Below are 23,948 nucleotides of genomic sequence, written 5' to 3'. Positions count from 1 at the left end.
TCTATTGAGCTGAGTATTCCTTAACTTTAACTAGTAATGACTTCATGACTTTCTTTGCTAATAAAATTTTATCTATTAGAGAAAAAATTACTCATAACCATCCCAAAGACATATCGTTATCTTTGGCTGCTTTCAGTGATGCCGGTATTTGGTTAGACTCTTTCTCTCCAATTGTTCTGTCTGAGTTATTTCATTAGTTACTTCCTCCAAACCATCAACATGTCTATTAGACCCCATTCCTACCAGGCTGCTCAAGGAAGCCCTACCATTAATTAATGCTTCGATCTTAAATATGATCAATCTATCTTTATTAGTTGGCTATGTACCACAGGCTTTTAAGGTGGCAGTAATTAAACCATTACTTAAAAAGCCATCACTTGACCCAGCTATCTTAGCTAATTATAGGCCAATCTCCAACCTTCCTTTTCTCTCAAAAATTCTTGAAAGGGTAGTTGTAAAACAGCTAACTGATCATCTGCAGAGGAATGGTCTATTTGAAGAGTTTCAGTCAGGTTTTAGAATTCATCATAGTACAGAAACAGCATTAGTGAAGGTTACAAATGATCTTCTTATGGTCTCAGACAGTGGACTCATCTCTGTGCTTGTTCTGTTAGACCTCAGTGCTGCTTTTGATACTGTTGACCATAAAATTTTATTACAGAAATTTTATTTATTATTTTATGCCATAGGTATTAAAGGCACTGCGCTGCAGTGGTTTGAATCATATTTATCTAATAGATTACAATTTGTTCATGTAAATGGGGAATCTTCTTCACAGAGTAAGGTTAATTATGGAGTTCCACAAGGTTCGGTGCTAGGACCAATTTTATTCACTTTATACATGCTTCCCTTAGGCAGTATTATTAGACAGCACTGCTTAAATTTTCATTGTTATGCAGATGATACTCAGCTTTATCTATCCATGAAGCCAGAGAACACACACCAATTAGCTAAACTGCAGGATTGTCTTACAGACATAAAGACATGGATGACTTCTAATTTCCTGCTTTTAAACTCAGATAAAACTGAAGTTATTGTACTTGGCCCCACAAATCTTAGAAACATGATGTCTAGCCAGATCCTTACTCTGGATGGCATTACCCTGACCTCTAGTAATACTGTGAGAAATCTTGGAGTCATTTTTGATCAGGATATGTCATTCAATGCGTATATTAAGCAAATATGTAGGACTGCTTTTTTGCATTTGCGCAATATCTCTAAAATTAGAAAGGTCTTGTCTCAAAGTGATGTTGAAAAACTAATTCATGCATTTATTTCTTTTAGGCTGGACTATTGTAATTCATTATTATCAGGTTGTCCTAAAAGTTCCCTGAAAAGCCTTCAGTTAATTCAAAATGCTGCAGCTAGAGTACTGACGGGGACTAGAAGGAGAGAGCATATTTCACCCATATCGGCATCTCTTCATTGGCTTCCTGTTAATTCTAGAATAGAATTTAAAATTCTTCTTCTTACTTATAAGGTTTTGAATAATCAGGTCCCATCTTATCTTAGGGACCTCATAGTACTATATCACCCCAATAGAATGCTTCGCTCTCAGACTGCAGGCTTACTTGTAGTTCCTAGGGTTTTTAAGAGTAGAATGGGAGGCAGAGCCTTCAGCTTTCAGGCTCCTCTCCTGTGGAACCAGCTCGCAATTCGGATCAGGGAGACAGACACCCTCTCTACTTTTAAGATTAGGCTTAAAACCTTCCTTTTTGCTAAAGCTTATAGTTAGGGCTGGATCAGGTGACCCTGAGCCATCCCTTAGTTATGCTGCTATAGACTTAGACTGCTGGGGGGTTCCCATGATGCACTGAGTGTTTCTTTCTCTTTTTGCTCTGTATGCACCACTCTGTATTTAATCATTAGTGATTGATCTCTGCTCCCCTCCACAGCATGTCTTTTTCCTGGTTCTCTCCCTCAGCCCCACCCAGTCCCAGCAGAAGACTACCCCTCCCTGAGCCTGGTTCTGCTGGAGGTTTCTTCCTGTTAAAAGGGAGTTTTTCCTTCCCACTGTCGCCAAGTGCTTGCTCACAGGGGGTCGTTTTGACCGTTGGGGTTTTTCCGTAATTATTGTATGGCTTTGCCTTACAATATAAAGAGCCTTGGGGCAACTGTTTGTTGTAATTTGGTGCTATATAAATAAAATTGATTTGATTTGATTTGATTTGACACTTGCGCAAATTTGATCCCTGCACTGGCACCTAATTTACAGTGCCATTGAGTAAACTCATTGTAAACTGTTGTAAACTGTCCATGAACTGTGCGCGGCTATGTGCGAGTACGCAAAGAAGATTTTGAAATGTTCAAAATTTCTGGCACGCATAGATTTTGTGCCACTTGCGTGAACTCGCTGTGAACATTGTGCAACTTATTCGCAGACATTGTGTGCTACTGCCTGTCAATGTGTGTCACTGCACGCACAGTTTCCACACAGTTTACGCACAGTTTATGTTAAGGCTGATCCTCCTACCAGGATGTTAGACATTCACACTGCCAGCGTTCTGGTAGCTGATCTGTCACTCAGCTATGAATCAACAAATGTTTGTGAGATCACAAAGGTGGTGATCTAGGTGGGGAGGCAGTACCAGGGCTCTGTGGTAAAAAGTAAGTTCCTTCAGTTTGTCTCTATCAGGTTTCAAACACCAGACACCAACTTTGGCACAAGTTTTACACCGAATGCCCTTCCTGATTCAACTCCACATTACAAGTAGAATGGCCAGGCAGCTTTGAACCGAGAATCTTCCACACTAGAAGCAAGAGCACGTAAGCACTTGACCACCACCCCTGCACCAGGGATCTATGATACTGAGCTGAAATCCTAGAGGTGGGTGGAGATGCTGCTTTCCTGGCATTGCAAGTAAACTTAATTTCTACCTAGAAGAAGGGTAAAAAAAAATCCTTACCAAATGCCTGGCAAAAAAGACATGTCATTTTGTCAGTCTTTGGAAAGAAAAGTGTAATTACCTGGATTGCAGCAACTATAGAGGAATTACACTGCTGTCTGTGCTGGGAAACATACTTCATGGTTCAAACTTCAAAAGATACAGTTTCCGCTACTTGCTGCTCAGCGACTGGAGCACTTTGGATTCATGGCCAAAAAGTCAACCATCGAGTGCATCCTAGCTCTGTGAGTACTTATTGAAGGCAAGCTTTTTTGTTGGTTGTGCTTATTTGATTCAACTGAGTGCTCTGTGGGACATACTTGAAATTTGTGGCATCCCCAATAAGTTGCCAGACATCATAGCCAGCCTATACACCAATAGTGTGAGTGCTGTACAGAGTGAGAGAAGAATCTTTAACTTCTATCCAGTGAAATCTGTTTGTCAGGGATGCATTCTGGCTCCTTCCCTGTTCAGTGCTTGCATGGATTGGATGTTGGGTTGTGGCCTTTGGGGCAAGGAAAGGTTTCCCAACATTGACTTTACAGCAGTGCTGGGATCTTAGTGGAGTTAGTGGAGGCCCTGATTGTGGCACTTGAAAAGCTGAGTAAAGAGTCAAAGTGTCTGGATTTGTGATTGTCCTGGAACAATACTAAGATCCAGGCTTATCAGCCATCAAAAATGTATTTGTATGTGATGTAAGTGTTGAAGCTGTAGAGAAATTCACTTATCTCAACAATGACATTCCTGTCTCTGGGTCATCAGGCTTTGAGATTGAGGCCAGCAAAAGCTTATGGAGTCTTGAGGGAAAAAAGGTATCTGACAATGCCAGTATCTTTCCAGGAGAACAAAGTTGCAAATATTCAGGATCCACACTGTGGAGAGACAAGAATGTTAACCTGTGACCGAAGCCCATGGTGGGTGTCTTTGGTCTTTTCAGAGGATCCTCAGGCACCATTCGAATTACTTTGTGTCAAACAAGAAGTGACTTAGAGATACTCATATGAGTTAGTTGCAGTGTGATGGACTGCTACGTGGCATGCTTCTCTCTGCATGATCCAGTGCACAGGTGTGTCAGTGGTTGCAGGTAACCCAAGCAACTGGAAAAGGCCCAGAGGAAACCCAAGCTTCACCTGGCTGTGGCATATAGATGGCTACATTTAAGAGGTGGGGGTGGACCAGTTGTCTGCCTGGGTGACTGCCACCCAGAATATTTCTGTAGTGTGGTGGATGCTGCTATGCATGAGACCAGCACAGACTCCCAGACTTGACCTGTTCTCTGTATTCACTGTATTCCTTGGACAGTATTGCGCAATAATTCTTACTGCCCTATTTTTGCTTATTGCTTATTTTGTTTATTTTTTAAATTACTGAACAGTATTCTTATGGCCATTAGTATACACCATCACACCAAAATAAATTCCTTTTACAGTGGGGAAAATAAGTATTTGATCCCCTGTCAGTTTTGCAGGTTTTCCCACCTACAAAGAATGGAGAGGTCTGTAATTTTTATTGTAGGTACACTTCAACTGTGAGAGACAGAATCTAAACAAAATCCAGAAAATCACATTGTATGATTTTTAAATAATTAATTTGCATTTTATTGCATGAAATAAGTATTTGACCCCCTAGAAAAACAGAGCTTAACAATTGGTACAGAAATGTTTGCCTGGCATTACAGAGGTCAGACGTTTCCTGTAGTTCTTGACCAAGTTTTCACACACTGCAGCAGGGATTTTGGTCCACTCCTCCATACAGATCTCCTCCAAATCTTTCAGGTTTGGAGTTTCAGCTCCCTCCAAAGATTTTCTATTGAGTTCAGGTCTGGAGACTGGCCAGGCCACTCCAGGACCTTGAAATGCTTCTTCCGGAGCCCCTCTTTAGTTGCCCTGGCTGTGTGTTTGGGGTCATTGTCTTTGCTGGAAGACCCAGCCATGACCCATCTTCAATGCTCTTACTGAGGGAAGGAGGTTGTTTGCCAGAATCTCACAATACATGACCCCATCCATCCTCCCTTCAATATGGTGCAGTTGTCCTGTCCCCTTTGCAGAAGAGCACCCCCAGATTATGATGTTTCCACCCCATGCTTCACGGTTGGGATGGTTTTGTTGGGGTTGTTCTCATCCTCTAAACATGGTAAGTGGAGTTGATTCCAAAAAGCTCTATTCTGGTCTCATCTGACCACATGACCTTCTCCCATGCCTCCTCTGGATCATCCAGATGGTCACTGGTGAACTTCAAACGGGCTTGGGCATGTGCTGGCTTGAGCAGGGGGACCTTGCTGCCCTGCAGGATTTTAAATCATGACAGCATCATGTGTTACTAATGTAATCTTTGTGACTGTGGTCCCAGCTCTCTTCAGGTCATTGACCAGGTCCTCCTGTGTTTCTCAAAATCATCCTTACCCCACAAAGTGAGATCTTGCATGGAATCCCAGACCGAGGGAGACTGACAGTCATCTTATGTTTCTTCCACTTTCTAATAAATAATCATAACAGTTGTTGTCTTCTACCAAGCTGCTTGCCTGTGGTCCTGTAGTCCATCCCAGCCTTGTGCAGGTCTACAGTTTTGTCCCTGGTGTCCTTAAACAGCTCTTTGGTCTTGGCTATGGTGGACAGGTTGGAGTGTGATTTATTGAGTGTGTGAACAGGTGTCTTTTATACCTGTAACTGTTGGGGAAAAGTGTAGTGACACGGACCCACAACAGGGGGCGTAAATGAACGGACAATGGAAAGTCAAAAGTACAACAATTTAATGTTGTGAAATGTGCACAATGGTATACAGACAAATGCAAATTTGGAACACAGTCAATGATACAAAGGTGACGTGATGGCAGGCTCGAGGATAGAAGACGTCCGTCCAGAGAAGAGCCGGGCCCCACACGATTTCCCCTGCCAACGGATCTGGAGCGCACCGGAGCCGCCAAGTCCCGAGTCCCCAGGTGGCCACCGTCTCCAGCTGTCAGATCTGATACTGCTGGCAGGAAGTAAAGACAGTTTATGGTGGGTGTGTGCACACCCAGCAGAACAATCAGCAAAAACAGTTCAGTTCCTTTTTATGGAGAATCTCCACCTCCAACACAGGAACACAGTTCGTGCAGAGCCTGAAAATGCTACTTATCTGGTTCGAGAGTGAGGGGTGAAGAACGTCACTCCTCTACGAACCACAAACCCAGCTCTCAGCTAAAAGTAGGTGACAGGTACTCCTGCAAAACTCAGAGAAAAGAACACGTGCGTACGGCACAGACAAACGGCTGAGAGTTTTACCTTGTCAGGTAGAAGATTTCTCGGCAGGGATGTGACGTCTCTGCCAGGCTTTTATGGTGGGCTGATGAGGGGTGATGAATGACAGCTGTTGTGATGACTGACAGCTGTCTGAAGGTGTTCCAGGGAGGCGGCTGCGCCCTCTGGTGCCTGAAGCCCGCTTTCAGGCAGGGCGCCCTCTGGTGTTGGGCCAGCAGTACCTCCTCTTCTGGCGGCCCACATAACAGTAACAAGTTCAAACAGGTGCAATTAATACAGGTAAAGAGTGCAGAATAAGAGGGCTTCTTAAAGAAAAATTAAGAGGTCTGTGTGAGCCAGAATTCTTGCTGGTTGGTAGGGGGTCAAATACTTATTTCATGCAATAAAATGCAAATTAATTATTTAAAAATCATACATTGTGATTTTCTGGATTTTTTTTTTTTTTAGATTCTGTCTCTCACAGTTGCAGTGTACCTACGATAAAAATGACAGACCTCTCCATTCTTTGTAGGTGGGAAAACCTGCAAAACTGACAGGGGGTCAAATACTTATTTTCCCCCACTGTATATGAATACCTACGCAGTAATAAAGCTAATACTGATGATGGCAGAAAACTTTGTTTCTGGCTTTTGGGGGTGGTGGTGGTGGTGTGTGTGTGTGTGTGTGGGGGGGGGGGGGGGTCTGGTTCCAATTGCAACATAATTCACTTTTTTAGAAGAATAGGTGGCTCAGGACTTTGGGAGACACAGATTATTTAATAGTGTAAAGTGTTATCAGTGGTGTTGAGATAAGAGTGACAAATGCCCATCTTTGTTTTATTCTCTCTGCAGGTGACTTTGTGATCCTACTGAATGCTGGCATGAGTGTACCACAGGCCATTTTCTTTAACGTGTTATCATCAATGTCTTGTTACGTTGGACTTGTAATTGGCATCCTGCTTGGAAGCAGCTTTGCACCCAATGCAATCTTTGGTATTGCAGGAGGAATGTTCCTGTACATTGCACTAGCAGACATGGTGAGTTACATAAAATGACTCACTGATAATTATTATAGTGACAGCAAATTATAATATTGTTTGTTTATTTTTGTTTGCTTGTTTGTTTGTTTGTTTTTGGACCAAGAAATAAAAGGTTTTGTGATTGTGCATTATAACTGTCTAGTGGTATAGAGGAGGATTTTCTTAAAAAGAAGACCTGAAAGTTCAGCTACAATTTGTCAGAAGGTACATCTGAGATGGAAGCCTAGAATTGATGTGTTGGTACCACTTCATCATGAAGATGTAGAACTGGTGATACAAAATGTGCACTATGCACAATTTCACCTATCACAGCCACAGAAGCCTAGATCTTCTTCTGGGTTGTCTGGGTGTCTTGGTGGCTTTCCTCACTCTTCTCCTTCTTGCACAGTCACTCAGTTTTTGAGAACTATCAGCTCCACACAGATTTACCATAGAGTGCCATGCTGTTTGTATTTCTTCATAACTGATGTAAATAAAGTCCAAGACATATTCAGCGACTTGGAAATGTTTATGTATCCATCCCCTGACTTGTCTGAAGAAAACTGGCAATGAAAGTGATTATTTACAGGTATTCTACCAAAGGGGCTGATTACTTGTGCAACCCATCATCTTGGCTTTTATATTTTTAATTAATTTATATCAAGTTGTAGAGATTTGCTTTGAGTCCGAGTTTAAGGAAGATAGATTTTTTTTTATATTGAGAAGCCTGATTTACTTTTTGTATTTGAAATGGCATAAATAAAATAATATACATATGTGAAATACCAAGGAGCTAAATACTTGTGCAAGGCACTGTAACTGATGTGGTTTTACAGCGCACAGCATGTTGTCTGGGATAAGACTGTGCTTGACTGTTCTTTGTCATTTCAGTTTCCAGAGATGGATGCCATAGCAAGGGAACAAACGCAAAGACGTGCCAAGGTCATCTTCTTCCTGCTTGAGAATGCCGGGCTGCTCACCGGTTTCACCATCATACTGCTCATCACTTTGTTCGCAGGCGATATCAAACTGGGCTAAAGTATCACAAAACAGGAAGGAAATATTGATAACAAACTGCTTCCATTTCTGCACAAAGCTCAGCTGTGCAGAAAAATTAATGTTTTGTACAAACAAAATTGTTTATAGAATGATAGTTTTATAGATGATCATCTTACTGCAAATTCTGCTCCATAAAATGGAAAATATTTATAATAATTTCAGTGGTAGACAAATTCCACTGAGACAATAATTTATTCACAATGTTGCAGAATTAATTGATTGTACCTCAATGGTGCTGTACTGTAAACTAATATAAGCTGTGTTTTTGTGTTGAGTTAATTTTCAGACAGCCACAATGGGATTGTGAGGAGAACTTGTACAGTCAGGTACTTGCACAGTGACACCATTTTTTGCAATTTTGCCTCTGTACACCAAAATGGATTTGAAATATTTCAGCTGTGATTGTAGTGCACACTTTCAGCTTTAATTCAAGGGATTTCACAAAAATATTGCATTAAACATTTATGAATTACAACTATTTTATACAGTCCCTGTGTTTTCAGAGGCTGTAAGTAAAATGAGTGTATTCTGTGCTAAAAGTAGCATTGTAAAACATTGTGAGCAATCTGGAAATGTTTTAATGTGTTTAAAAAATTTGCATAGTCGGGTTAAATCGTAATCGACAAATCTTGGAATAATTTAATTTTACTGTTGCAGAATGGTGAGCACTCGTGTAAAAGTAGGTGAAAGTGGATGAGCCGTTGCAATATGCAGTATTCGGAAGCTACCGTTCTCTGAGAAGAAGCCTCCTTTTGGTCTTCTGCAGCGTCAGGAAAAGCATGTCATGCACTTCAGCGGAAGACAATTTTTAGATGTTTGCCATTATTTTAGTGTGTTGAGGAAAAACATGCAAGTAGCACTTTATGCATGAAAACTGGGGCAAGTTTCTCAATTTTGAAACTGGGACAGAAATTTGGGACAAGAATTGGCAGTGGGAAACTTAAGACATATTTGGTAACTTGTTCATATCTGCCCTCTGACTTGCCTAAATAAAAGTGCTGTAAAAAAGATGTGTTTGTAATTCTTTAATGGTTGGTGTGATATTTTTATAAAACCCCTTGAATTAAAGAGAAGAGTTTACCCTGCATCAACTGTCATCTGAACACTATTGTCATGGTGTACAGAGGCAAAATTACAAAAATCACTGTCCCAACACTTACAGAACCCAAGGGTATGATGTTCTTCTGTGGATTCAGAATGTAACTCAAATCATGAGAATGAGATCGGATATGTTGACAAGCCTGACATAAATGACTCTGTTGTACCTTTGTCCACTCAAGACCATTGATGACTTCTGCTAAGCAGTGTTTACGACTGTGTGATTCAATCAATCAATATGATCAGCCACAAATACCAAAGAGAACAAAGGACAAAGACAAAAATCAATCGTGCTATTCAACCAACTATTTATAGTAGTTTTGCATTTTAATGATCACTGTTGTACCTGATTCTGTTAGAGCTGCACCCCCTCCCACCTAAAAAAAAAAAATCACCTCAACAGATTAATTTGGTTCATGTTCTTGATTTTTGGCATTGCAGAGTTCTGGGACTGATACGATGACTGGTGTAGGGTTTGTGGTTATTGTTGTTGTTGCATTTAGGAGTAACACTAAAATATTATGCTTATTATTCATATGCTGTTCATGTTGCACAAAGAGCTGTCAGCTGATTTAATGTGATAAAAACTGCTGGACATTTGTTACATGCCAATAATGGTAAAGAAATCAAAAATTAGAGGCATACGCTGCTCATAAAGGCTTCTATAAAGCTGTGACCATAATACAGTGGCTAAAGGTGGTGCACAAAAACCCTCAGACTTTCACCTTGGTTTTTTTTTATGAACTAAAATTAAAGTAAATTATTAGGTTTCTTTATACAAAAAAAAAAGTCCATCAGTTACTGAAGCTTGGAACTCCTTTAAGAGTCATCATTGATGACTTGCTGTCTTCTGTCACTTGTCCCTTTTGTGCAGTCACAATTTGTTTTTTTTGTTTTTTTGGGGGGGGTTATTTTTACGACAGGGCACTTTAGTGAATTTCTTTTTTTTTATGGCAGGGCACTTAAGTGAACTTCCTGTCTGACAGAGGATTAAATAAATTATAATCTAGTCACACGTCTGCCTCAAGGCCACCACCATCTCAAGAACAACAGCAACAGCAAAAATAGAGCAGTGGCTTAGTGGTCACCACTGATGCCTCACAGCAAGACGTTCCAGGCATTGCTTCCTAATTGGTCCTTTCTGTGTGGCGCTTGCATGTTCTCCTTGGGGTGCTCCGGCTTATTCCCACTTCCAAAGACATGCAGGTTAGGTGAATTGGACACTTTAAATTGACTGTAGGGGTGCAAATGTGTTTGTCTATCTACCAGTGGGTCTGCAATGTACTGTCCGGGGTGTACCCTGCCTCTCGCCCTATGACTGCTGGGATAGGCTCCAGCTTCCCCATGAACCTTAAATATAATTAGTGGGTACTGCATAGGTGTCTACCTGCCTCCAGAAAGGGCAAAGAGGGTGCAGGTTTCTTTGTAACCACCAACTCCACCAGGTGATTTCATTGGTGAACTCTGGCTGTTAATCAGTGAAATCACCTGGTGGAGTTGGTGTTTACCCTCTTTGCCCTTTCTGGAGGAAGGTTGACACATATGGTATTGTGAATGAATTGATAATAATAATAATTTGTGCATTTGTGTATGTAATAATAACAACAAAATATAATAATTATTTTTAGTTCATCTCTCTGCAAAGCACTTTCTCAAAACTTTTTCAACACTCAACACACTGTATAGATGAGCTCAAAAAGAGATTTGAATATCATGTTATACTATTGACTGACTGTTTTCAGTCATCCATTTGCCCTATTGAGGTTTCAAATTCTGCAAAATCTCACACAATTTCACAAAGGTCGCCACTCTGCGAGATGTCAACTGGGCACAGCAGCCTTGTTTGAGGGCAGGCCCTAATGGGGTAAATATGACGCATATGGTGTAATTTCTCTACAACTCCAATTCCAAATAAGTTGAGACGTTGTGTGAAATGTAAATAAAAACAGAATGCAATGATTTGCAAATCCTCTTCAACCTATATTCATTTGAATACACCACAAACACAAGATATTTAATGTTCAAACTGACAGACTTTTTTGTTTTTGTGCAAATATTTTCTCATTTTTAAATGGATGCCTGCAACACATTTCAAAAAAGTAGGGACAGTGGTATGTTTACCACTGTGTTACATCACCTTTCCTTCTATTAACACTCAGTAAGCTTTTGGGAACTGAGGACACTAATTGTGAGTGTCATGATTGGTTATAAAAGGAACATCCCCAGAAGGCTCAGCTGTTCACAATCAAAGATGGGGCGAGGATCACCACTTTGTGAACAACTGCCTGAAAAAACAGTCCAGCCGTTTAAGAACAATGTTTCTCAACATTCAATTGCAAGGAATTTAGGGATTCCATCATCTACAATCTATAATATAATCAAAAGATTCAGAGAATCTGGAGAACTTTCTACATGTAAGCGACAAGGCCAAAAACCAACATTGAATGCCCGTGACCTTCGATCCCTCAGGCGGCACTGCATTAAAAATCAACATCACTGTGTAATTGATCTTACTGCGTGGGCTCAGGAACACTTCAGAAAACCATTGTCAGTTAACACAGTTCCTCGCTACAGCTACAAGTGCAAGTTAAAACTCTATCATGCAAAGTGAAAGCCATACATCAACAACATCCAGAAATGCCGCCGCCTTCTCTGGGCCGAGCTCATTTGAAATGGACAGACACAAAGTGGAAAAGTGTGCTGTGGTCTGATGAATCCATATTTCATGTTTTTGGAAACCATGGATGTCGTGTCCTCCAGACAAAAGAGGAAAAAGACCATCCAGATTGTTACCAGTGCAAAGTTCAAAAGCCAGCATCTGTGATGGTATGGGGGTGTGTTAGTGCCCATGGCATGGACAACTTACACATCTGTGATGGCACCATCAATGCTGAAAGGTACATCCAGGTTTTGGAGCAACACATGCTGCCATCCAAGCAAAGTCTTTTTCAGGGACGTCCCTGCTTATTTCAGCAAGACAATGCCAAGCCACATTCTGCACATGTTACAACAGCGTGGCTTCATAGTGAAAGAGTACGGGTACTAGACTGGGCTCCCTGCTGTCCATAACTGTTGCCCATTGAAAATGTGTGGCGCATTATGAAGCGCATAATATGACAACAGAGACCCCGGACTGTTGAACAACTGAAGTCGTACATCAAGCAAGAATGGGAAACAATTCCACCTACAAAGCTTCAACAATTAGTGTCCTCAGTTACCAAACACTTATTGAGTGTTGTTAGAAGGAAAGGTGATGTAACACAGTGATAAACATACCACTGTCCCAGCTTTTTTGAAACGTGTTGCAGGCATCCATTTCAAAATGACCAAATATTTGCAAAAAAAACAATAAAATTTATCAGTTTGAACATTAAATATCTTGTCTTTGTGGTGTATTCAATTGAATATAGGTTGAAGAGGATTTGCAAATCATTGTATTCTGTTTTTATTTACATTTTACACAGCGTCCCAACTTCACTGGAACTGGGTTGTCATAATAAAAATAATATTTTGCACCCAGTTCCATGCAGGTTAAACGTAGCAGACATGGAATATTTGGAATATTTGTTTTAGCAAGTTCTCAGGATCTCATGCATGCAGTTTCTTATAAATGTTATGAAATGCATGAAACATTGCATTTTGGTAGTATAATGTTCATTTGCAATTGTCATGTGGTTTTTCTAGTATGTTGTTTAGGCTACAGCGACTCTGGCGCACAAGGGATTATGGGGTATCTCAATAGGGTGAATGCAGGTGATGCAATATCTAAATTTACTTGAAAGCAACTGAACATCTTGAACAATCTTTGTCATTATAGCCGCTCAACAAACTAACAGAAGAATTCACTTGAATGAGTGATGAAACATCCTGAAGACGAGAACAAGGTGTTCAGATTTTATGTGGTACCACAAAAACCATAAAAGATCAAATGTTCAGCCTGTGCCAAACTCATTTCCTTTTTTTAATGGATTTACAACTGTTGGTGTAGCCATCCTGTGACTTATCTAAAGCCACTAGGCTGTACAAGTGATACCTTAGTTGTTTTATCTTCAAATGTGTGTGTACTCAGCAGAGTTGCAAATCATGAAACTGCATGTCCCAAGTCAGCTATCGACACATGATAGTCAGGCTCACCTGAGACATGCAGTTTCATATTTCAGTTTTCACTTATACTCCCATCTCTGGTACTCAAGCAATCTATTATTCATATTTTTGTTTTATTTTTTTAATTTTGATGAGGTTGCAGAGATTTGTTTATTAAAGAGATTAAAGAGATTTAAAAAAAATAAAATAAAGGAGTCTGGTTGTTCTTTGTCAGAAAAAATAAAACGTAAAATTTTATGCTACATTTAGCATAAAATGTTCCTTAATATTGTAACGTTTTTATTTCAATCTTTAATTTACAGATATTAAGGCCTCGCAATGGGGAACCAAAACATGTAACATTTATTTAATAAAGTAATTTATTACTGAATGGCCCTCACACGGGGAACCATTAATATGTAGCAATTTATAGTGAATGAGTAGTTAAACTCCCAAATTGAATTAGATTGGACTAGGCCCAATGTAACGGGTCAGCAAAATAATTAATTTAGGGTTTAATACTTATTATTTAATTATTACTTGGGGCACCACCTATTATTTTTATAGCATTGGTACTATAATTTAAACATTAATATATCATTCTTATATCATCTAATATATCATCGTTTTTAATTAAACAGTCGGATTCCACTGGTCCGCACTGGTCCACAGAGGCAAAAACTCGGGTCTGGGAGGAGTTCGGGGAGGCTATGGAGGAGGACTATCGGTCGGCCTCGAACAGATTCTGGCAAACCGTCCGACGCCTCAGGAGGCGGAAGCAGCTCTCCACCGGCACTGTTTACGGTGCAGGTGGGGAGCTGTTGACCCTGACTGGGGATGTTGTTGGGCGGTGGAAGGAGTACTTCGAGGATGTCCTCAATCCCATCGTCACGTCAGAGACTGGGGACCCAGAGGCGGACTCATCCATTACCCAGGCAGAAGTCACCGAGGTGGTTAGAAAGCTCCTCGGTGGCAAGGCTCCTGGGGTGGATGAAATCCGTTCTGAGTACCTTAAGTCTCTGGATGTTGTGGGACTGTCTTGGCTGACACGCCTCTGCAACATTGCGTGGCGATCGGGGACAGTGCCTCTGGATTGACAGACCGGGGTGGTGGTCCCTCTGTTTAAGAAGGGGGACCGGAGGGTGTGTTCCAACTATAGGGGGATCACACTCCTCAGCCTCCCCGGTAAGGTCTATTCCAGAGTACTGGAGAGGAGAATTCGACCAATGGTCAAAGCTCGGATTCAGGAGGAACAGTGTGGTTTTCGTCCTGGTCGCAGCACACTGGACCAGCTCTACACGCTCCATCGGGTGCTCGAGGGTTCATGGGAGTTCGCCCAACCAGTCCACATGTGTTTTGTGGATCTGGAGAAGGCGTTCGACCGTGTCCCTCGGGGCACCCTGTGGGGAGTGCTCCGGGAGTACGGGGTCCGGGGTCCTTTGCTAAGGGCTATCCGGTCCCTGTACAACCACAGCAGGAGCTTGGTTCGCATTGCCGGTAGTAAGTCAAACCTGTTTCGAGTGCATGTTGGCCTCTGCCAGGGCTGCCCTTTGTCACCGGTTCTGTTCATTATTTTTATGGACAGAATTTCTAGGCGCAGCCATGGTGTAGAGGGGGTCTGGTTTGGGAACCACAGAATCTCGTCTCTGCTGTTTGCAGACGATGTGGTTCTGTTGGCTTCGTCAAATCAGGACCTTCAGCGTGCACTGGGGCGGTTTGCAGCCGAGTGTGAGGCGTCCGGGATGAAATCAGCACCTCCAAATCCGAGGCCATGGTTCTCAACCGGAAAAAGGTGCTTTGCCCTCTTCAGGTCGGTGGAGTGTCCTTGCCTCAAGTGGAGGAGTTTAAGTATCTTGGGGTCTTGTTCACGAGTGAGGGACGGATGGAGCATGAGATCGATAGACGGATCGTTGCAGCGTCTGCAGTGATGCGGTCGCTGTATCGGACTGTCGTGGTGAAGAGAGAGCTGAGTAGGGGGGCAAAGCTCTCGATTTACCGATCGATCTACGTTCCGATCCTCACCTATGGTCATGAGATTTGGCTCATGACCGAAAGAACGAGATCGCAGGTACAAGCGGCCGAGATGAGTTTCCTCCGCAGGGTGGCTGGGCGCTCCCTTAGAGATAGGGTGAGGAGCTCAGTCACTCGGGAGGAGCTCAGAGTTGAGCCGCTGCTCCTCCACGTCGAAAGTCAGTTGAGGTGGCTCGGGCATCTTTTTCGGATGCCCCCTGGATGCCTTGCTGGAGAGGTGTTCCGGGCACGTCCCATTGGGAGGAGGCCCCGGGGAAGACCCAGGACACGCTGGAAGGATTACATCTCTCGGCTGGCTTGGGAACGCCTTGGGGTTCCCCCAGAGGAGCTGGGGGAGGTGTGTGTGGATCGGGACGTCTGGGCTGCTTTGCTTGAGCTGCTGCCCCCGCGACCCGACTCTGGATAAAGTGGAATAAAATGGATGGATGGATGGATGGATATATCATTCTCAAATGAATTAATCCGTCTCCGTTTATTTTAATCAATCTCTGATCTGAAGTCTGAATTCTCATGATACGGTTGACCAAGAGCTTCCTTCTGTACACAAAATAAACCACAGCAGAAATGTTTAGAATTTATTTACAATTTATACAAGAAATGAACATTTTACTGGCATTTATGGACAGTGATGAAAATAAGTTCATTCATGGAAACAATTTTCTTACTAATGAGACGCTGGAAGAAAGAGAGATAGCTCGAAACTTTAAGTAAATAAATCTGATTGGAATTTAGTGATGAATTTTGAAGGCAATTATTAAGAAAAATATTAAACAAGCATGAATATGTTTAAAAAGGAGCCAAAGGATTAAAAGTAGCCACTTTGTATGCATAGACAACAAACCCTTTTCCTGGATCACTTGGCTCCTGTTGAAGAGTTGTTTCGTCCGTCGTGGATATTCCTGCTCTGGGCAGCGTGAGCTCACCTGGGTCTGAGGTTAACTCAGAGGTGTCCCGGAGTGATCCCAGGGCTTGTGTTGGCTGGCTTTACCGACAGGTTAGCTGCTGGTTTCAAATCAGCTCCGTTGTCAGCTTGCAGGAACCCAGAGGTAGAAGGTGTTTGTTGAAAATGGTCTGGTAGCTTTTAAAAATTTGTTGAAGCCAAATTAAAAGTCTTTGTGAATTTAGAAAAAAGTAAAACTTTAAGAGCGTTGAAAACTTATGAAAAGGAAAAGTCGCTTTTCTGTAAATTCGCTCTTAATTTGAAAAGCTCAGCTCGGAAGTTCTCTTAAGAATTCAAAAGACTTGACGCACCTTAAAGCATCTGGTTAAACTTTAAGTCTGTCAAAAGTAAAGAATGAATGAATGCCATGTGGTAGCTTAGCTCAAACACTTATTTTCCCCACTGCATATATAATCATTTACACTGGGATACCAGTGAAATAAAGTAAGTACAAATTGAACAGACAACAATAAGATCTAAATAAATTAAAATAAAAAGTGTATCCCTGTGGAAATGTAGACGACAGCTCAATTTAGCACCAAGTTTCAGACAAGAAAACAACAACAAATAGCACCGAGATTCGGACTATAAAATAATGGACTAGAAGATAAGCTTGTCTTTTGGACCAGAAATCACATTAAAAAATAAAATAAAATAAAAGTGTGGCGTGATCCTCTTCCATTCGCCGATTGAATAAAATTGACTTTAGCTGTCTTTTAAAAACTTGTCTTGTTGCTAATCAACTGCAAGATCTATATTTCATATTTGATCTGAATAGTTTCTGATGTGTGGGATACGTTGATTATATGTTGATCTTTCAGCCTACTGGTTCTTTGCAAACCTTTGCAGCAATGACAGTAATGACCAACGAAGCATTCATCATCAAAATGCAATCATGAATATGAATGAATGAATTATATCAACAGATGACTGTTATCCCCCGCAACTCGATCCCAGATAAACAGTTGAAGATATATGTATGTATGAATGATTGTCATCTTTATTTGGTACAAAAGCAGCAGACCAAGCAATAGAAGAATAAAAGTTAAAGTAAATGCAAGGATCACTGCTAGGGGTTTTAGAATTTGCATTTCCATGAATGGCTGAGTCTGAGGAGCAAAGATGGGCAGAGGATCTCCAGTTTGGCAGCAAATGCATAAGAAAATTATTGAAATGGTGAAAAACAACATTCCTCAAAGAAAGACTGGAAGGGATTTGCACAGTCCTTCCTCTACAGTGTATAATATCATTAAAATAATTCAAGGAATTTGGTGGAATTTCAGTGCTTATAGGGCAAAGGCGCAAGCATAAATTGAACACCGGTGATCTCTAATCTCTCCGACAACAAAGCATCAAGAACCACCAATGTGAAAGGGATTAGTTTGGGAAACATTTGCAAGCACTACAATACAAAGTTCCATTCACAAATGTAAAACTTTACTGTGCAAAAAAGAAACCTTATGTTAACCTAGTCCAGAAGAAGTGTCACCTTATCTGGGCTTGAAGGAATCTGGGTTGTACCATCACACAGTATGTGTATTGTGGTCAGATGAATCAGTATTCTAGATCTTTTTTTTTTTTTTTTTTTTTGGAAGAAATGGACACCATGTGCTCCAGTCCAATGAGTAAAAGAACAATCCATACCAGGTGTGGGCACCTTGTTCCAGAAAGAGCCAAGAGGGTGCAGGTTTTCTTTGCAGACACTGACTCCACCAGGTGATTTCATTGATTAATATCACTTTGAGCAGATGGAATCAGTTAATCAGTGACAGAAATTACCTGGTGGAGTCAGTGGCTGCAAAGAAAACCTGCACCCTCTTGGCCCTTTCTGGAACAAGTTGCCCACCCCTGATCCAGACTATTATCAGCAGAAGTCCAAAACCCAAGGTCTGTCATGGTATGGTTTTGTCAGTGTCACCTTCAAGACAACATCTTTTTCCAGGGGACTGTGCAACATCACATTCTGCACACATTACAAAGACCTGACTGTGGAAAGAGAATGTACGAGTACTGGACTGGCCGGTCTGCAGTTCTGACCTGCCCTCAACAAAGAATGTGTGGAGAATTTTTAAATGAAAAATGGAAAAATGACTGCATACTCTTGCACACCTAAAAACTTGCTAAAACAAATATTCCAAATATTCCATGTCTGCTACCTTCAACCTGCATGGAACTTCATAAATGCAAACCGGATTTCTGAACTTTTATATATATTACTCTGGAACATACAGCAGAAACAGTGTTGTAAAGGACAATAAGCAGGGAGTTAAAGAGCAAACTTCTTTTTCCCCCAGAATGGCATGACCAGGAAGTGATCGCGGCTCACAGCGATTCCCATTGTAAATAATAGAGAAATCACTTGAGATTCTCAGATGTTTACATAAAACAAACACAATAACAAAGTTTAAAAACCTTGATAATATATTCACCAGAGTTTTAGGCACAATATACAAAGAGTACATATTTTAATTGTCAACAATTCAAATGGCTCTTTTTTGGAGCATAAACAGTGCATGCAGAGAACTCATAAGTGTGCTGATTTGCACAGCCGCAGTTGTGAGCTCGGTAGACGAAACCACAAACCAGAAATGACACAAAAAATCTGCCCATGGTGAAATAAAACTCTGCAAATTAGCTTTGCTTTGGATGTTTTGGTACTGGTGACGTCGCCATTCCCGCTTTGAATCGATCCTTTCGATCCTTGAAGGGCACGAACCATGGAGACCTGCGTTGTGAGTATTCCTAGCCTTGTGATTAGCTTACCTGAGTATTTTAAAGTAGAAAATATTTGAAAACGTAAATTTCACAGTACTAAAATCCTAAATTGTTAATTTTTTCATAAAGAACAGCCAGCTCACAGCTGTGATTCTCAATTATTTTCAAATATGTGAAAAAATGTATGTGGGACTGATCTCTATTTCAACAAATATACCTGCTACAATTTCAGTTTTTAAATTTACATTTCATCGCTACGAAAAAACAAAACAAAATCAGAAGCACTGTGATAAACTATTGAGTGTTTCTTCAATAATTTGTCTTTTATTTGTAAGTTTCAACTATAATTTAAATCTCAAGGAACGTGGAGAGTATAACAGAGGGTGAAGGTCTAAAAACTTCTTTCTTTACATTATTACAATATTGACATAAAAAAAGAATCTTAACGACAATTGTGAAGTAGCCTGTCATTACTTTGAGGTTGCAACAATTATTCAATTTTAAATTATTGTTTGATGATATATACACAGATAGTGGGTGAGACAACATGGGGGACAAACAAACAAACAAAACCCCGTGGGGACCAATGCGCTTCCGTACTTCACACGTTGTGGCAGCCAATCAGCGGTAAGACCCTCCTCAGGCGTTCAGTAAATCCAGGAAGTGCTGCGACTGCAGACCGAGAGACAGAGGTAACAAAGACACATTTAACTTGAAAACGCTTTAGACCTTAGTGCATTTTCTGAGCGTGTTTTTTTCCTCACTTCATGGTGAAATCTTAATGTAAGGTGCAAAAGAACTAAAACCCGCACTGACGCATTAAGATGAAATAAGTCAGTGAGCGGGCCGTGCGTGTGCGTGTGTGTTTGTTTTTTAACTCTCGGTCACAAACAGCGTCTGGCTCATCAGGAATTTCAAGTTCGTGTCATCTGTGTATGTCGATTTCAATCCTGCTGATAAATGTTTATATATTCCAGATGAGGAAGTGACATTAGTAGTTTTGAGCTATATTGATTTGATGGTGTGAGTGATGCTGTGCTAAAAAAAAAGTGATTTTATAGTGATTTCATTTTAGTGCACACAACTGCACGGACATTAATATATATCTTTTTTGCACAGTATGATAATGTATGAAATCTTCCAAAACTGGTCCTGGAGGATATTGAAATTCTGCTACTCTGCAAGACTTTTGTTGCAGCTGAAAACCAGGACATCCATCCTCTATACCACTACTCTAATTAGGGGTATTTACAGTATTTTCACTCCAGAATCTGTCATTTCAGGATGCTGCCTGCTTCGAATGTCAAAATGATGCTCTACACCTGGTGTCTCTTACAAAATATTTAATTTCAAATAGTTTATAGTTAAGTTCTTATTTTTGTTAGTAGTCTATCACATGGCCAAATATAGACAAACAAACACACTCGCACCCACACATACTGTCAATTTAAAGTTTCCAGTTCACCTAACCTGCATGTCTTTGGATGTGGGAGGAAACCCATGCAAACATGGGGACAACATGCAAAATCCACACAAGAAAGGACCAGGCAGGATGTAATCCCATGACCTTCTTGCTGTGAGGCAACAGTGATAACCACTCATCCACCATGCTGCCCAAAATCAGGACAATAGTTTTATTTAATTTTATTTATTTTCACCCCAGAATCTGTCATTTCAGAATACTGCGTGCTTCGTATGTCAAAATGATGCTGTACCCCTGGTGTCTCTTACAAAATGCTAAATATTTACTCTCATAGTTTATTATGGTTATGTTCTCACTTTGGTAAATAGGTAAACATTTGGAAATATTAACAATATTTCTGCAACTGGACCATGGCTTTGTGCACTTTTTTGAGTCTTGTGCAGTAGTGGCTTTCCCATATGGTACAAGTTCAATTCTGGAATGTTAATAATTTACAAGCCCACAAAGTGATGTTGCTGAGGAAAAATAAAGGTATTAGTGAAAGTGATCAGTATAGGATTGGCATTGTGTAGTAAATCACTAAAGTGCTGCTGTAAATTATATAATATGATAATTCCACTGTGGGATATGTATGCTGCGAACAGAGATATTATGGTTGTAAAAAGATTTTATCAGCAAAACATGCAGATTTACATGATATGTTTGCAAAATGACTGTTCAAATCACAGTTTATGTTCCTGTTTGTATAGGACAGAACCATGGCCAATATTCAGATCAGGAAGTATTGGGATGATGATGACAAGACAGTGAAGGAAATCTTCACCTTGGGGATGAGTGAGCACGTGCCTTCAGCCTTCATGCACATTCTGAAACAGCCGCTGACCCAGATGTTGCTCATGTGTGTGTTCTGCACTTTAATGACCAGCTCCAAGTCCTTCTTGCTGCCCATCCTGGCTGTTACCCTTCTGCTGGCTGGCATTCGACAGTTTGTCATCTACATGTTCAGTGAATACATTGACACATCCCTCAGGTTGGACCTCTGCAACATCAGGGAGACTTACATGGAGAAGGAGGATTCATGCTTTTGGGTTGCTGAGATTGATGGTCAGGTTGTTGGCACCGTGGCTTGCGTGCGAAATAAGGAGCACCCAGACTGTTTGGAGCTGAAACGCATGTCTGTCAGGCGTAGTCACCGTGGGATGGGCATTGCTAAGGCTCTGTGTCGGACAGTGTCTGATTTTACCCGTGACAGGGGCTACAGCGCTGTGTACCTTGTCACATCTGTGGTGCAGACAGATGCTCAGAAGCTGTATGTGCACATGGGCTATGAGAAAATGAGGGAATTTCTTGTTCCTCAGCTTTTTGCCAAAGTCACGAACTTCACTCTATTTGAGTTCAGGCTCAATTTACAGCAAGGTGTGCAAAAGGATTGATTAGACTGGAACAAACAATGATTGTGTGTTGTTGCAGGGTGAAAGTATTGTCCACTTTCAATGTTTATGACTTCAGGAGAATGCATTAATCATAGAGCAGGTAAACTCTTAGAACAATGCAGGTGATCATTTATCCTGTTAAACCCAGTAAAAGTACAAGGTTCACCTTCTGTAGTTAGAGTGGAAGGCTTGATGATTGATGCATCCCCCTTTGGTATGAGAGTGATTGAATAATACAGGCGTAAATCCTGGTTGTTCATTATTTGCTTTAATTAAGCATTTGCAATCATTAGTAAGATTCCATGACTGGTTAAAATTTTTCCTCTTACAGTAAATACTGTGCTACAGTGTGATCAAGATTAGCCATAATTATCTTTATTTTGAATGCGTTTGCCTGTCGTTCTCTTATTGAATAGTTCCATCTGTAAAGCTTTATTTCAGATATTATTTATAAAACCTGTTTTAATTCATGATAAAATGGTGCTTTTTTTTTTAAAGGCATTAGACTTTATCGTAGCGTCGACATACACATAAACACATAAATGTGTTCAAGAAATGAACACATTTACACACAAGGCTACCTTCACATACAGTTACAGTCATAATTTCACCCATTAGTGATTTGATGTTAAAGCCACAATGTGTAGGATTTGGTGTCATCTAGTGGTGTGGTTGCAGATTGCATTAATGCCTTTGCCAGTTTCCTTTACATGTTTGCTTCTTTGGCAATGGGGATTCATGCTCCCTGCCTTCTCTCCTGGTAAAGTTTTTCCTCCATTTCAGAAAAATTAGCATTCTCAAACTTGTTGGCCTGCATGCGCAACCACTGATTCCTTTTTTCCTCTCTCTCTCTCTCTCTCTCTCTCTCTTCAGTCTTCCTACCATGCTACAAAATGCAAAAGGCAAATGAATTAAATATGTCCCTTTTGGGCTACTGCATCAACATGATGGGGCCTTCGACCACGTAGATTTGAAGGTGTCATTCAAAACTTATAAAAAGATACTGATTTATTGTTACAGGCAATTCCACACTAATGAACAGATGGTTATGAATGCTGTCTTCTATTTCTGCCTTGTAAATCCTGTACACTATAAAATATGAGGACTACTGGTTCACACACTTACAGAATATGTTCACTTTTCTTTGTCAAATTCACACATTGTTAGCAGTGCTCTGAGTGCTCTACTCACCTTTGGTGATTGCTCAGTTTGTCAGAAATCTTTTTATTATGGTATAGGAAGGACTTAATGAGCCTTGACATGCAAACTGCCACGGGAATTTGAAAAATCCATTACATGAGCAGGTACATTTATTTTTAATATCAACTCTGTACCACCAGGCTTAGCTCTGCCTCCAATACATTTTGCTTAACTGCATTAAAAACATTTAGTATGCAGCATTGCAAGCAACACAATAAAACCAAAAACTAACCAAGGCGGAAATTTGCTATTGGACAAACAAGCTAACATGCAGCTTTTTTTCTCTTCAAAATTTTGCTGAACTGACCAACAAAGGTAGATTTTAAATCTTCAGTGGGAGTTTATACACTCAACAAAAATATAAACGCAACACTTTTGGTTTTGCTCCCATTTTGTATGAGATGAACGCAAATATCTAAAACTTTTTCCACATACACAATATCACCATTTCCCTCAAATATTGTTCACAAACCAGTCTACATCTGTGATAGTGAGCACTTCTCCTTTGCTGAGATAATCCATCCCACCTCACAGGTGTGCCATATCAAGATGCTGATTAGACACCATGATTAGTGCACAGGTGTGCCTTAGACTGCCCACAATAAAAGGCCACTCTTAAAGGTGCAGTTTTATCACACAGCACAATGCCACAGATGTCGCAAGATTTGAGGGAGCGTGCAACTGGCATGCTGATAGCAGGAATGTCAACCAGAGCTGTTGCTCGTGTATTGAATGTTCATTTCTCTACCATAAGCCGTCTCCAAAGGCGTTTCAGAGAATTTGCCAGTATATCCAACCAGCCTCACAACCGCAGACCACGTGTAACCACACCAGCCCAGGACCTC

At 40.8% G+C, this 23,948-nt stretch overlaps 2 protein-coding genes across 3 annotated transcripts in view; both read left to right on the top strand.

Moving 5' to 3' along the window:
• Positions 1 to 8,248, top strand: part of LOC117500919 (zinc transporter ZIP8-like) — a 55,426-nt gene extending 47,178 nt beyond the window's left edge. The window contains 2 exon segments of the mRNA XM_034159706.1: positions 6,955 to 7,139; positions 8,013 to 8,248. Coding sequence (XP_034015597.1) covers positions 6,955 to 7,139; positions 8,013 to 8,159 — 332 coding nt within the window. The 3' untranslated portion in view covers positions 8,160 to 8,248.
• Positions 8,249 to 19,686: 11,438 nt separating this feature from the next.
• On the top strand, positions 19,687 to 22,381 carry LOC117500959 (probable N-acetyltransferase CML1). 2 transcript variants are annotated; one of them, XR_004557897.1, is made up of 3 exons: positions 19,687 to 19,739; positions 21,220 to 21,995; positions 22,035 to 22,381. XR_004557897.1 is itself a non-coding variant. In XM_034159756.1 (2 exons), the coding sequence occupies exon 2, from the start codon at positions 21,229 to 21,231 to the stop codon at positions 21,901 to 21,903; it is 675 nt and encodes a 224-aa protein (XP_034015647.1). In that variant the 5' UTR covers positions 19,687 to 19,739; positions 21,220 to 21,228; the 3' UTR covers positions 21,904 to 22,381. The 2 variants fall into 2 exon arrangements, 1 of the variants encoding a protein (XP_034015647.1); XM_034159756.1 differs by having other exon boundaries at positions 21,220 to 22,381.
• The last annotated feature ends 1,567 nt before the right edge of the window (positions 22,382 to 23,948 follow it).

The sequence above is a fragment of the Thalassophryne amazonica genome, chromosome 19 (assembly GCF_902500255.1).
Source record: "Thalassophryne amazonica chromosome 19, fThaAma1.1, whole genome shotgun sequence".
Classification (NCBI taxonomy): domain Eukaryota; kingdom Metazoa; phylum Chordata; class Actinopteri; order Batrachoidiformes; family Batrachoididae; genus Thalassophryne; species Thalassophryne amazonica.
Note: the sequence above shows the minus strand (reverse complement) of the source record. Positions and strands in the feature narration are given on the sequence as shown.